The sequence below is a fragment of the Uloborus diversus genome, chromosome 1, assembly GCF_026930045.1.
Source record: "Uloborus diversus isolate 005 chromosome 1, Udiv.v.3.1, whole genome shotgun sequence".
Taxonomy (NCBI): domain Eukaryota; kingdom Metazoa; phylum Arthropoda; class Arachnida; order Araneae; family Uloboridae; genus Uloborus; species Uloborus diversus.
This window is the reverse complement of record NC_072731.1, coordinates 153,394,689-153,410,015: the sequence shown is the minus strand read 5'-3', so window position 1 is coordinate 153,410,015 and position 15,327 is coordinate 153,394,689. Positions and strand designations below refer to the sequence as shown.

General features: G+C 34.7%; 1 protein-coding gene across 1 annotated transcript in view; it reads left to right on the top strand.

Moving 5' to 3' along the window:
• The window catches only part of LOC129216404 (transient receptor potential-gamma protein-like), a 133,935-nt gene that overhangs the window by 17,124 nt on the left and 101,484 nt on the right, over positions 1–15,327 (top strand). Inside the window, exons 2-3 of the mRNA XM_054850622.1 lie at positions 8,833–9,067; positions 10,400–10,744. Of these exons, the coding sequence (XP_054706597.1) occupies positions 8,833–9,067; positions 10,400–10,744 (580 nt within the window). The remainder of the gene's footprint in view (positions 1–8,832; positions 9,068–10,399; positions 10,745–15,327) is intronic.

Here is a 15,327-nt window from a genome sequence, read left to right as displayed (position 1 = left end):
AAATTGTGGACATAACTTACAAACCAGTACAAGTTAAACATCTTTATTTAAGAATTTCTCTGTGACTGTAAATAATTACCCCCCAAATTGTTTAGTTTACGCACTCGTTCATCCGTTTTGTCTAACCGTGCAAGTAAAAATATCGCCAACTGTAAACACAGGAGCCCTATGTTTCCTGTCTCTGCGACCCTTTCCAAATCAAAAGCGGAAGCATTTGAAAGGCTTTTCATTAGTTCACATCTGTATGCGGCTTCTTCATTAAAACGTTTTCCCTGTAGTTTACGCACGAAGTTAACGTTCCTGGAAACTTCGGTTATTTATTTTGCTTGCCATTCCACGTTAGAGCGAAGCAGAACAGAACAAACTGTGGTGAAAGGGTATTTGGGAATTATGTGTGTTATGTGTTCAAGGTAAGTAAAATCCAACTAGTGACGATCATTTTGAAATTAAGTGTAACAACAGGAATGTTAGTTACGGTTGTTATTAGGTGCAAGTCTTATAAGATTAGTGTTAAGGTAACTTTGATATCCAAATCTTTCAAACAAAAATGTCTTTGCAATGGGGTTGTTTCCTTCAGTCAAAAGTAGTACTTTTAGTCACTGAAATTGATAGAATAAGTAAAAATAATAAAAAAATAGCATGGACCCAGAAAATTCTTTCATTTTCCCAACATTTATTTTTTAATTAATTTTTTAAAATATCCGATTTTTCAAACAAGGCGTGATCTAAGATGAAGTCCCAAATGATGCTTTTTGGCGCATTTTTATACCGCGTTTCCACGTTATGATAATCAAGAAGCGAATTAAAATTGCGCTCTACGCTTGCTATCAATCATATCGTTGCCAATACACGTGAGTAAAAATGCGAATTAAATATTTTGCTCTGAGAATGGCAACACAGAATGGCATTTCATCATTTGTGATGCCATTGGCAAAAAATGTAAACAATGAAAGTATTTTTTCAAAAATATTAAACTTAAACAAATTATTTACAAAATGGTTAGATCCTATGTTTTTACGCATGTTCTTTCAGAAAAAAAAATACTTTTTTAAATATTGGAAACGACTCCATTGTTTTATACTTTGTATCGTCTTAGTTACGTCACTATCGCAATTATTTAAATGATACTTAGCTATGTTTGGAATTGCGCTAAATTATTTACTGTGTTTACTTTTTTATAATGTTATCGCAAGGTGCGGAAAAAAATTCATTAATAATCAAATGACAAATTAGTAATGTTTTAATTCGTTATGTGATCATAAATGATGTGTAATGTTGTATAAAAGTAGCTATGAATGCTTTAAAAAATACAGTGGAGCATCCAGGACCGTGAAAAGTCGTTTTTAAATTGAGAAAGTCGTTAACTAGAGCGTCGTTAAACAGAGAGCCAACTGTACATACATTAAAATAGTCATGATAGCGCCTTGATTACAGCGGAGTTAAAGAAATATTTAAATTATGTTGTTGGTTCCCAACATTATAAATTTCACATGTAATATCAAATTGTAATACAGCTAACAACGCAGTACTTTTATAAGAGTAGCAACAGAACTGGATTAGTTTCATTTATTGATTTATTTTGCTTTAAATCGTTTGAAACCCATGTCTCTGCATACGTCACATCATAAGCCATTCCATTTGTTGATGACTTCTTTTTCTGAAAACAAATCTAGTGCCAGATTTATTACATTGAAAATCCAACTGTTACATGGTAAACAAAAGAAAGGTGAACGAAAATCAAATATTAATGAATTTTCTTGAAAGTAACTTTAAAACCGAGAACAGAAAAAGAACATAAAAAATGTTGCGCTTTGTCATTCAAATATTAAATAACCACGAACGAGGCGAAAGAATAAATTATGTCAACCGCGATGCCATAAAATTTTCGAGGAAACTTTTAAAAATTGCAAAAAGTTTTTTCTCTAGTAATTTTCAATCCACATGTAGGTTTGAAAAAATTGGTTTAACTAGAAGACTCCAGATTTTCATCATCGTCTTCTTCATTATCTCATTCAACAACAATAATCTCCTATATTATCTTCGTTCTGAGAGTGAGGGGAGCGAAAAGGGTTAATGATACCATCCAAGATTTAAGTTTTCTCGGAAGAGACTCTCTTTCTCTTCGCAAATTTGCTGGCTACCCACTTCTGCTTAAATAATATTTCTGGAAACCCACTGAGAAATCTCCGAAGATTGATATAAAGTTTGTAAAGTGTTATTCATCTTTTCTTCGTAAGTAAAATCTGCAGGGGGTTCTAACCGTTCTTCATTTTTCTTTCTTTGACTGTCAATGAGAGAAAAACAACGTCTCGTAAATTGATTCACTACTGAAAACGTGTTTCAAGATGTGAAAAGAACAAGCCCCATCCTTCAGAGGAAAACACGTTTCACGAATACGTAGATATGCATGAATTTCATTAAGGAAGATGATTTGTCTCAGTTTTATGGTTCAGTATAAAAGTTTTGCGCGACCATGATTTTAAGCATTGTATTTTCATACTTAGCCATTTATAGACAGAACAAACATGGCAGTTATTTGTATGGTATTGTAAGAAAGGTGGCCCATACTATCAGATTATAATTCTACACTCTTGAAAGAACTATTGCGTTTGAAAGTGTACCACAAACCATAAAATGCTAAATACATAGTCATTTAGTGAGACGTATGCGTCATGGGTGCAAGTTTGATGATGTGTTCAAGACGGAAAATATTTTGAGCCCTCCCCCCCTCCACTTGCGTGCTGAAGGAAAAATTAAAAATTTGTGAGTGTAAGTGTAGTAGATTTTAACAATGGCAGTTTTGGAATCTGTGTTTAATCTGAATTTTAAGCTTTTGTTTTTTCTAACAACATGGGCCTTGTTTAAATTGTAATATTTAAGCATTTTGATATCGTACTTCCAAAAATCTAAAAACCGCCAATAACGTGGAGTCTGCATTTTTTAATTAAAGTTCAAAAAACGCAACGGTAGGTCATTTTGGAAAAGTTCAGAGAGAGGAGGGGTTCAGGGACTCTCTTAAATCAATTTTTTCAAACTGATAGTCCCAAAATCACAATATAGGGCGATCTTCAAAAATATTATAGAAAGGGGGGAGGGCGCTGGCTCTCCCCGAAATTGAAGCTTTAAAGATTTTGAAATTGAAGCTTTAAAAACGAAATTGTACTCCGTATTTCATAACATTTATACGTTTTTTGAATGCATTATTGAAGGGATGGAGTTCAAGAACTCTCCTTTGGCAATATTTCGAAATGGAAGTTCCAAAAACTCAATTTCAGACGATGTTGGATGATGTTAGAGGTAAAAGCGTTCAAGGCTCCCCGTCATTAGCTTTTTGCGGATCGTAAACATTTTTATTGCAGCAATAAAATCGTTTGGGACATAAGATTTTTACTTTCCCCAACATAAATCAGTTCTGATCAGAAAGTCTACCCAAGATAGCTCGAACAAACCAGAAAAAAAAAGGAAAGGTGAGGGAAGGGTATGGGCGATCATGGTAACTGGCACCATCCCCCGCCCCCCCCCCCCCCACACACAGTCTTTATTTGTAAAAGAATTCTTTTATAAGATAGTAGGTGGTAAAATTAGCAATAAAAAACAGCTTCAGGGAAGTAGATATATTTTTTAAACGAGGAACACTTTCCAATTTTCATTCATTAAAAAAAAAAATAGGGGAACTGATTACTCTCCCTTCGGGAGGGCCCCCGAACTATATCCCTCAAAAGGCACTCAATACAGCCTAAAGAAGCGTTTTAAACATTTCAACATCAAAAAAAAAATTTCGGCAATATTTTATTACATGTTCATAATGTTTAGCGTTACCGATAAATATTTCGTAAATAATTCAGGCACATGTTGCTAGAATCAAGCATAAACCGCCGTTATTATTCAAAGTTCCATTTTTGGGAACTGTCAACACTCGTGTGTTGATCTTGGATTTACAGTTCTGAGAATAAAGATGATGTTTGCTGTGTGACTGGTTCCATAATTATTTTATTTTATTGAAGTTAAGGCAAAAAAAAGAGTGGTTAGTTCTTGCAAATCTCAACACTTATATCATCCCTTTGAGTGCGATGGCGCCCCTCCTCAAACACTTCGGAGCTCTTGAGAAAGAGACTCCTAAAAATAAAGAAAATGTCCCCTGAAAAGTTCAGTGGCACAGTATGCGCCATGTTATACCTCTCCCGCTTTCGTGAGCACTTCTAAAGTCAGAGAGCTAGATTCAGTTAAAACTCTGCTTGTAAAAACTGAACACTGTTGTATGCGTTGTGCAATACGTGATCGGGCGTATTCTCACTGATTAACAGTACTGAGTAACTTGATAGAATAGCCAGTACTGTCGTTTTCAAAATGGTGTCAACGTATTTACGAATAGTCGAATAATAATACAAAGTTGACCAGTTCTCTTAACAGACCTTTTTCCATCCACAATATGATTTACTCGTAAATAAATGTTTATCTCGTGTCACACGGAAATTTTAAGGCTTAATGCTAGAAGATAGGGATTGTTAGGGAAAAATTAAATACCGGACTATACCACTTGTTTCTCCTTCTGTATTTAAATACGGTAGTCATAAGCATTGAAAGGTTAAATTGTCGTTAACTATTGTCGAACTCACGTTCTGCAATCAGACTTTGACATTATCCGACTTACGCGAGATCGGCAACAAATCAGGCAATAATGTCTATGTTAAGAGTTTAGTGACACTTTTGTCAATGGGCGTCGCGGTCTAAACAAAACTAAATGATTAAAAGTCATATCACTCGGTTCAAACAATAACAGCTTATTTTTACATATTTTAATCAAGTTCGCAGAATTTCTGCACTTTTGCGACCCGAGGCCTCGTGGGCCATGGCAATGGCTGTATGTATCTTTTCTTATTCATTTCTGCCTGTTACACATTTCGAAGTCAGCCAGCTGGTTTTAGTGTTATCGAGTACACTTAAATGGCGTTGGGTTTTGAGCTCTATTGCGTCTTAAATGGTCTTATTCACCCGCAAGTTTGAGAACTGGTCATTTTGAATGCTCATATTAAGAAATTGATTTCGCAATTCAGAAGTCTCCGTTATCAAAATACGTCAGCACGTTCGTAGATTTTAACTATCTCACTTACATGATTGAATAAATGCATAGTGCAAATCTAATAAGGAGTTTTTAAGCCGATATAGAACTTTTGATATAGTACGGAGAGAGTAAGAGGGGCCGTAACTGAATACCAAATTTTCATAAGATGCCATCTTCGTAATTCGTTGCAATGATAGCGAACATTTCCTTCGTTGTAAGTCTTATTTTAAACAACGTACCATTTACCTTTTGCTATATTTAAAGCAGTTACAGTAACAATATGAAACAAAGATTATCATATTCTTAAAAAAACTTTTCTCCTTTCTTCTTTCTTTGGGGGGGGGGGGGCGGAGAGAAAATGGAAAACGGATTCTTTATTTATGAATGTGTTGAAAACAAGCTATCATTTCAAGCACTATTATTCATAAGCTTTAAGAATTATTTCAGGCAATAAACGAAATCAAAAAATGATATTTTGCCATTTTCACATGTTTGCTATTGTATAGAAGCAGTAAAGTTCAGTCCCTTGTGCAAACTGAAAAATCTTACATCAGTATATGAGCTATAAATTTCTGTTTTCCCTTTCATTGCTACAGGGAGTAGACGCCATCGTAAAACGCGGGGCAAATTGAAAACCTCTTTCAAGACTCAAATAACAAGAAAAGCACACCACGGAGAAATTCGAAAATTGCATGCTCGTTGACAGCTACACGTCAACACCATATCTATTAGAAGTATGAAATATGAAATCTTTTTATGTCTTCGCATAAAACAATTTTTTTTCTAAGAAGAGCTTTATATTTTTAACCGTTCAGATGATTCAAAAGATTTTGAATGTTCTGGCACGGATTTTATTTCAAAAATGCAACTGTAAAGGATTATTATTTGTGTCGCTTTGAAGATTTTGGTGGTATAATGTCCCCTCTGCATTGTAGTGATGCATATAAAGCTGGAATTTTATATTCCATTTGTCACTTAACTTTCAAGTTATGTAATATTGCTTTGAAAAAATAAATAATATTTTGGTAATCAAAATGATGAAATTTAATTCGTATATTCATAAACTGAGCTTACAAAGACTACTTTATATTGCCCTTATCATTACTTCATTGTAGTTTCTGTTTACAGAAGGGTTTTCTGTCAAAAAACTAAAGCACTGAGTTTGGAATCAGTGCATCATTTAAGAAGAATCTAAATTAAATCTGGGGATTAATGATGACTGCTTCCCTGTGAGGAAGTGTTATAGACAGCGTTACGATCTAGGGGTATCACTGAACTATTTAGTGCACATGATGTAAATTATAGCGAATAGCTATTATGCATGATCTGCAATGGGATGTAAATACATTAATTTTCTTAAGTCCTTTAAAACTGAAAACAATTATCATTTTCCGAAGCAATGGGGTCGTTGGTTCACTGCTCACGTTCTTATTAAAAATTGCAATTGATAAGATGGTCAAGCAAGAAATTTTTTGAATCATTAAACTAGTTCAGTTTGCTTCCGAACACACTACCACGATCAGTTCCGCTGTTAGAAAAAAAAATTAAGGTATGTACCTCTTTTCGTTAGGTAGATATAGTTGATGATATTTTGTTAGACCGAAAAAGCTCGGTTTAGATCCCTTATGGAAATTTTACTTTTTAAAAAAAGCCATTTTTGAAATAAAAATGGAGTTAGGAACCAAATTACATTAATTTTTCATTAATTTTCAATACTGAATCAACTATTTTTGGGAAAGTAATGCAAGAGACTTAAATACTGATATTCAGTTCATTGCTAATAGTGATCCGAGACACTATAACCTGTAAGTGATACCATGTACGGAGGTCATTATTATCCTTTCAAGGCAGCAGTAAAATGTGTAATTGCAAGCATAAAAAATTTGCAATTTTTTTTCAAAATAATATTATTTTTTCATGAAAAAAACAAGAAATTACTAGTTAAAAATTTCCTTTAATTTCAGAAAGGCCGGTAAAATAACAAAATATAAAAAAATTCTGTACATTATACGATATGCTATTAATAAATTTTTAAATCATGTGAAATGAAATTCCTATGTCTTTTTTTTCACTCTTATTTCGGCAGTTAAAAAAAAATTATTAAAATTAAGTTTAAAACTCATTGGATGAGCACGAAAATCATATGGTTTTCCTAGCTTGTTATTTACATTACTTTCACCTATTTACAGTCGAGTCCCGCTACAACGCGATCCGACTAACGTGAAATAGCTATAACGCGATTTTTTCACCAGTAAAGACTTTTAGACCTAACACGAATTCTTGGCGCAACACGAAAATTTTCGGAAAGGAATCGTGATGTATAAGTAACGGCTTTGTTATTGGCTACTAAATTTTTCTTTTCTTTTGTCCCTTTAGCATCACTGAGAGCGGAATTTCCCACACCGTTGCTTATACAAATAACTACTTTTTCAATTCTAAATGTGAAAGTTGATAAAATATAATGACACCTAAGAGCGCTGTTTCATCTAAAGTTTGTGAAGATAGAAAGAAAAAGAGAAAGTTTCTGACAATTGAAAAAAAGCTAAGATTATATGCTTGAATATGCTATAAAATGCGTCGAAGACAGCACGACAATTAGGTATGAGTGAATCTTCCATTTTTACAGTTAAAAGTCTAAAACAGGAAATCCGTAAAAGTTTACCTAGTAGTATCTAAGCAAAATGCAAAAATTATGAAAATGGAAGCTGCTCTCGTATTGTGAATTTAAGAAATCAATAATAGGGGTTTTGTCATAGATAAAAACGTTATAAAAGAACTAGTGAAGCAACTGTATTGTGTATTTAACAATATGTAAGAATAACAGTTTGATAACACCAGCATACATCTTAATTTTCTTAAGTTACAATTATCATTGCTGGATCTACTGTACTTTACAAGTATAGTGCATTTGTTTTTCTTACTACATACTGTACGTACCGCAGTGGCTTATTTTACGTCTTTCTTTCCCATTAATCATTGATTTTGTGCATCGTAGCAGTATTTTCTGTGGAATAAAACGTTATTTTTTTTAAATACAAATGAAAACTGAGTTTTTTATGTAAGAAACAGTAATGTATAGTAAAGAAATGGTTTCTAACAGTTTGAGGTGGTGTTTACAAGTGTCTAAAATAATTGGGTATGTTTATAAAAGTTTTTACACATACTCTTTTCCACAACGCGAAATTTCAACTTACGCGAGTGGTCTTGGAACGCATCCCTCGCGTAAGTCGGGACTCGACTGTACTAGGAAGTCTGTGATATTATCCATCAAACGTCGAAATTGAAAAATTTGGAAGAAAAGTTTCGAAATTTTTAAAACATTTTAAAAAGACTTACAAGAGGAATAGCCCGTCCCGTCCTTTCTACATATTCTCAGTATTCTTTCTTTTTTTTTTTTCATTTTAGAAATGTCAAGCTTTTTACTGGGTTTTCCTTTTAGCTTAACACTTATTTAAGGAGACTAAATGATGGAAATTTCCTGATGTAAAGTTATTCTAATTTTCAAACTTTTTTTAACATTCTACATACTATTTCTAGCTTTTCTGCAGATTCATTCTTAATGACATCAGAAATGTGTCGTTCCACATACAAAACCGTACCTCTTCAGTCATTTCGGAAAGGTATATCGGGTAACATGCACGGTCGCAGTTTAAAAATCAAACGTAGCTTTAGGTGCGTCAACAATTTTACGTGTCTGTGCGCAATGAATTCCAAATGCACTTTGTTGACAAATGAAGATTGATGTGTTCTTTTCCTTTTCTTATTTTCAGGCAACTACAACGGCGGCATGAGACAGGCCTCAATATTAATTGTGTGGACCCTCTGGGCCGGTCGGCTTTGCTAATGGCCATCGACAATGAGAATTTGGAGATGGTGGAGCTGCTCATCGAGCATAGAGTGGACACGAAAGATGCCCTACTGCATGCGATAAGTGAGGAGTACGTCGAAGCGGTAGAAGTTTTGCTAGAGCACGAAGAAGCCAATCACACTCCTGGAGAGTTGCACGTAGGTGGAAATTCTCCTTGACTGAAGACAGGATTTTGGAAATTTTTGGTTTTAAGAGAAGTGGGCGATAGTTAGAATCTCAGCAAATTTTGAGACCACAAAGTTCGAAAACAAATACTATTTAATTGATTAATAAAACGATACACTCTTTTTTTACACTCCTTTTACTTTTACGGAATTTCCCATAAACACCAGTCCATTATATTTTAACAAAACAAAAACATGTTTTGAAAGGAAGTTGAAGTACTTCGATCATTAAAAAAAATGGTTAATTTTGATCCTTCTTCTTTTGTCCTAAATATAGATAAAAAACAGTAAGGGAATGAATGATTTGAATTTGTGGCAATGACGCTGTAATAATTAACTGCTAAAGAACTCGTTAGAATGTAATTTACTCAAACGGAACACATTTAAGTAATTTCGATTATAAAACCACCCGCAAAAAGTAACTTTTGAGGAAAACGACTTTAAAGGCTCCATTATGCAAAAAAAAATTCGGGTTTTTCAAATAGAAGGTTGATCACTTTAGGCTGTTAAGATTTGAATATCACATTCTTGTGTTTGGTTAGTTGAGCTAGTGTACCAGCTTTACCGTCGTGTGCGATGGTAACGGTACTAGCCCAAAAGACGACCCAAAATAGTGTTTAAGGGGATACTGCCAAATTGTCATGTTTATGGTTTGGATGTGGTGCCAAAGATGCTGAAATTTCTCTATAGAAGTACATTTCTCGATACTAAAAATGCTGTTATGCACCACGTATTTCGATTTATAGTAGCACCAGCATGATTAACCAAAATTATTGGCACTGAAACAGCTTCGGTAGTTTTAAAATCCGAGATAAAAGAAGGCAATAAAAATTGGCTACCACGTGACCGCAGAAACTTAAACTCTGTTTCTAAACATGCGAATATTTATTAAATTAATACTCAATGGGTATGATTTTATTTATTATCACAATCAACAAATTCGTTCAATAAGATTGAAGCAAGTCAGAAAATGCAACTGAAATACAATAAATTTGTATTGCACGATCAATGATGCATTAAACTTTATGTCTTGTTCTTTAATTTAAGCTTACATACGGTAAAAAAATATTTTACAATCCAAATACAACAGCACTTTGAAAACTAGAAATACTGACAAAATTACAAGAGTTTACTAAACAAAATAAATAAAATTAGCAAACCGACAGCTGATAACACAAGGTTTCGGTTAAAAGAGTTAGGAATAATCTAAGTTCTTCTGTCATTGTTAACTTCTTTAATAATGTATCTTTAATCTATCCTTTTTTTTACAGCATTTATTGTACATATTTTTTAATTTTCTTTAAGAGTTGGGAAGCGGTGGACCGTGACGCATCAACCTTCACCCCCGATGTCACCCCTCTGATCCTGGCCGCCCACCGCGACAACTATGAGATCATCAAGATCCTCCTGGACCGGGGCGCCCGCATGCCTGCGCCCCACGACATCCGGTGTGCTTGCAGCGACTGCGTCCGCTCGTGTCGCGAGGACTCCCTCAATCACTCCCGATCCCGCATCAATGCGTACCGCGCCCTCGCCTCCCCCAGCCTCATCGCGCTCAGCTCCAAGGACCCCATCCTGACAGCCTTTGAGCTGAGCTTCGAATTGAGGAGGCTCAGCTTCTTGGAGCACGAGTACAAGTGTGAGTACATGGTAAGGAGTTGTTTCGAGCATATTACATTGTTAAGGCGATGGCGTTGAGATGGCGCATCTTGGGTTGTAGAGGGCTGACGAGAAGTCATGTCAGCCTAGTCGGAAATAGGGACCCGTCCCTTGAGGAGTCCCGGCTGAGAATCAGAGAAGTATAAATTCGGCAAGTTTTATGGGGGGGGGGGATGGCCCGGTGATCTAACTGAAAAGGGGCTGGTCTTGGCTCACGACCGCCCCGAGATGGTGTAAACTGCTGAAGCGCAGGGTCGGAAGGAAAATGACGGAGTCCAACTCTGACTAACTTACTCTAAAATCAAAGGATTTCCATTGATTTACTCCAAAATCAGTCTGAATCCGACTCAAAGGGAAAATGACCGACTCCGACTATTGAAATTTTTAAATCTTATACTCCCCACTCCAACTAATTTACCCAAAATCAATCCGATTCTGCAGCCATTAGGGTGGTCACAAGGTACATGGGGAAAAACATTTTTCAACTAATCTTTTGCGGCACCCTCCTAAAATGTGCCAATAGACTAGAAAATGTGATTTGGAAAGTTTCAAGTCATTTTGATGATATTAACACGTACCGCAAACAGGCTAAAGTTACGAAAAATGACAATTTTTTAGCAAAAAAAAAACGTAGTTTTTCATCTGTAAAACCAAAACTATTCATTCTAGAAACTTCGTGATAGTCTCATTTTATAGGGAATTGTATTCTCTTTAAGTCTAATTTCATCTAAATTCTTGTAAAAATTGATTGAACATTATTCGAGATTTTTCAAGTCAGGTCGTAGCTAATATCCATAAAATCGCGTAAAAAGAACGAATCATTATAATATAAATTGTATTGCTTCTTTTAGTTAATGGTTGTAACCCCCTTACAATGTTTAGCTGTCAGAGCAAAAGCAGTAATATAATCAGAAATATATGCAGTGAAATCCTGTTACAACGAATACCGATACAACGAAATATCTCTCTCAACGAAAGAAATTTTCAGCTCCGATCTGATTTCCATTACGTAGCTTGAATTTCATTGCTAATAAAACCTCGTTACAACGAAGAAAATTTCTGGTAATTCGAAGTTCGTTGTAACAGAATTTCACTGTAATATAGTTATGTCTCTAAAACTCAAAGCTAAAACAAACAACTGCATGTAAAACTTATGAAATTAACTGTAGAGGCCATAAATACGGAATGTTGCTTTCCTTTCGACACCTCCTTCCCCCAGGGAAAGGAAAAACTATGATTCCCAGGAAAGTGGCCTGTGTTCTTAGACGAGGACTTGTTAGGGTTTTCGTTAAAATGACAGTCATTTTATGGCTCCTTTCGCAATACAAACCTGCGTTTTGTGAATACTCAGTTGTTACAGAAAAAGTTTTTGTATTTAGCATGTCGCTACCACATCTTAGAAGTTGGTTTGAGAGCAGTTTTGATTTGCAAAATAGGTACGTCCACTAGTCCTCAACCATATATTTTTCAAGAATTTCAGGATGAATGGTATAGATAAGAGGCAATTCAAAGCAAGTATAGAAGATTAAAAACAAAATAAGCAATCCAGGTGAAATTTCAAGCTTTCTTTTTGAGAAATAAAAACAGTAGCAACTTAGGGATGCCTATAAAAAGTTCATTCCACTTTGCTTAACTTATTTAGGGAGTCTTTCTCCAAACAATGTTACTTTTCGAGTATCTTGCGCTATTCATCACCCAAGATGGATGGCAAAGGCCATATGATTCAGTGAGAAGCAAAGGGATGCAATTGGACTATTTTAAGTTTCGAGTTAAGTTTAAAGATCAGATCCTGGGTGGGCTTTCATTGAATTTTTTTTCTAAATCATGCTATACAGTTGCACCTACCAGGGCTACTACTACAATCTCTTGCCCCAAGACATAGGAGAGGTTCACCTACCATTTGTACTGGTTATCTCCAAATTTTTTATTTTGCCAAGTGCTTCCCTTTGCTTCTCACTACCTCATATGACGTAGTGAGAAGCAAAGGGATGTAAGTGGGCTTTTTAAAGTTCCTCATAAAATGCGTTTAAAGTGCAGATCCTAAGTAGGCTTTCGCTGAACTTTTTTTTCTAAATCATGCTATATAACAGCCCCTACCAGAGCTACTAGTACCATCTCTTGCCCCTAAGCAGAGGAGACGTTCCCCTATTATTTGTAATGATTATCTCGAAAATTTTAATTTTGTCAATTACATTCCTTTGCTTCTCACTGCCTCATATACTCTTTAAAAATATATCTTCTCAGGGATCAGCTTTCCTTAATCGATTTAAAGATAAAAGGTGTTGAAGATATTTGGGTGTTTATCAACAATATTTATGGAAAAGTATGGTTTATTTTCTGCGATCCAGCTTTGGCCCCCAACCAAGATCTACAGTTAATAAAATCTTTCATTCAATACAAGAGTATTTATGAAGATGATGTAGGCACAGAACTACCTAAAATAATTAATCATTTGTGGTCCCTGAACTCAGAGAAGGTTGCATTTCCCTTTTTTTTTTTTTTTTTGATGACTTTAGGGAGAAAAAAATCAAAACAAAGAAGGCTGCAAAATTAAAATCCGAAGTAAGAGATAATGAAGATGATTGTGATGATAGGAAACTTTTTAAAAGATACAATTTTTTACAGAGATTCGAAATCGATACAAAGTTTTTAAATACTGATCTCCATGAAAAGTGTGAAAACCAATATTATATTATAGCTAAAAAGATAGTTAAAAGTTTAAAGGCTGTCAATGGCACAGCTGAAACAGGTGTAAAACTAATTTCTAACTAACGACAGTTTCTATTGCAAGTTATATCCGAATGCAGGTACATTTTTCCACATTCATCAAAATCTGTCATAATCGAAGCCATTACCACTTTAACTTCTCAATGAAATGTAATACCATAATGACGTGTAATTTAACAGTGTAAGCAATAAAATGCCTTAGATTTTTTTCTTTTCTTTTTTTTGTAATTTTTTAACTCTGCTTTCTCCCCTGAACTGCTTAGTTATTTTATTTTAAATCAACAATTTGTTGCATTTAATTTTTAAAGTACCTCCAAATGAAGCCTTTTTAATGGATAAATTAAAATCAACAAAGAGCAAATAAATGTAATTGAATATTGTAATACTTTTAGATCTTTGCATGAAAATTCCTTATTGATGGTATCTTCCATGACCTGACCTGAAAAATGCCCAGCACCATTCTATAAATTTTGTTTAAAAAATGGATATAATAACTCATCACGAGAATAAAATTTCCTATAAAATGAGACCAGAACGAAGTTTCTAGGAGGAAAAGTTTTTGTTTCAAAGAAGAAAAACTACGATTTTTGCTAAACATCACTGTTTTTCGTAACTTTAGTCTCTTTGCGGCACGTGTTAATATTATCGGATTGAGTTGAAACTTTGCAAATCATGTTTTCTAGTCCATTGGCACATTTTAGGGGGATGCCGCGGAAGAAATTCGAAAATAGATTTTTTGTGACCACCCTTCTGTCCATACATATATATGAATGACGTCCCACTTTTTTTCAACAAAATTATCCCCCACTGTGTGTCAATCTTCATCTTAACACCTTCCCCTTTTTGCCATAGGTGACGCTGCTTTCCCAAAACATTTTGTTATGAAAATGATTGGTATTCTACTTCTTAATGCCCTCTCTCCTCCTTGTCACACACTGTCAAAATTTCACGAGCCCTCTCCCTCTCAAAACGTAGCATCATTTGTGGAAGGTCCCGAAGGGAAAATCTCTCTTCATTTTTAATTCGAATAGATTCAACCATTTTCGTTTATACACTAAAAAATGTGTAACCTTGCTCCGTAAATACGGTGGCAGCATTTTGCACTTTGTGTAATCTTAATCCGGTGGCTAGCTTCCTTCATAGCAATGGAGTAACTTAACTGATAAAACTGGCCTAACATCTGAGCGTTACACCACTTTTATCAGTTAAGTTACTCTATTGCTATAGAGGCAGCTAAGCTGCTATCACTTTTACGGAGTAAGGTTACACATTTTATTTACAGTGTAAAAGAGCCCTACTATCTTGAAAATTTCTAATGTGAGAATTTAAGAACTAAAAAATATTTTTTTAGAATATATTCAATAAAAAAATAATACCAAAAGAAAAATTGAGACAACAAGCATCGTAGTGATAATACAGTCAATAAAGAAGTTTGAGTATTTGCATTTAAAAGGATCAATTGTCGGCTACCATTTAGGCTTCTCGGCCATTATCAGCAATGATTGAGTACTATTTGTCGGTATCATACGGTATGGATCTCAAAAATACATACTGTATGATATGGAGCAACTAAAACTAACGTGCAATGTACACATTTCTTACTGAAGAACAATGGTTATTCTTTCTTAATTTAGATTAGAAAATTGTAGAAAGCCACTGTGTAGTCATGTAGTCATCCTATAAGTTACACAAATCTGAGTACACTTGTATAAAAGGACAAGATAAATACGTCTAAGACAATAAGTTTAAACACAAAAAATCTTTTTTAATAATAAAGCTGAAAGTCTCTCTGCCCGGATCTCTCTCTGTCTGTCAGGATCTCTGTCTGTCAGGATCTCTGTGACGCG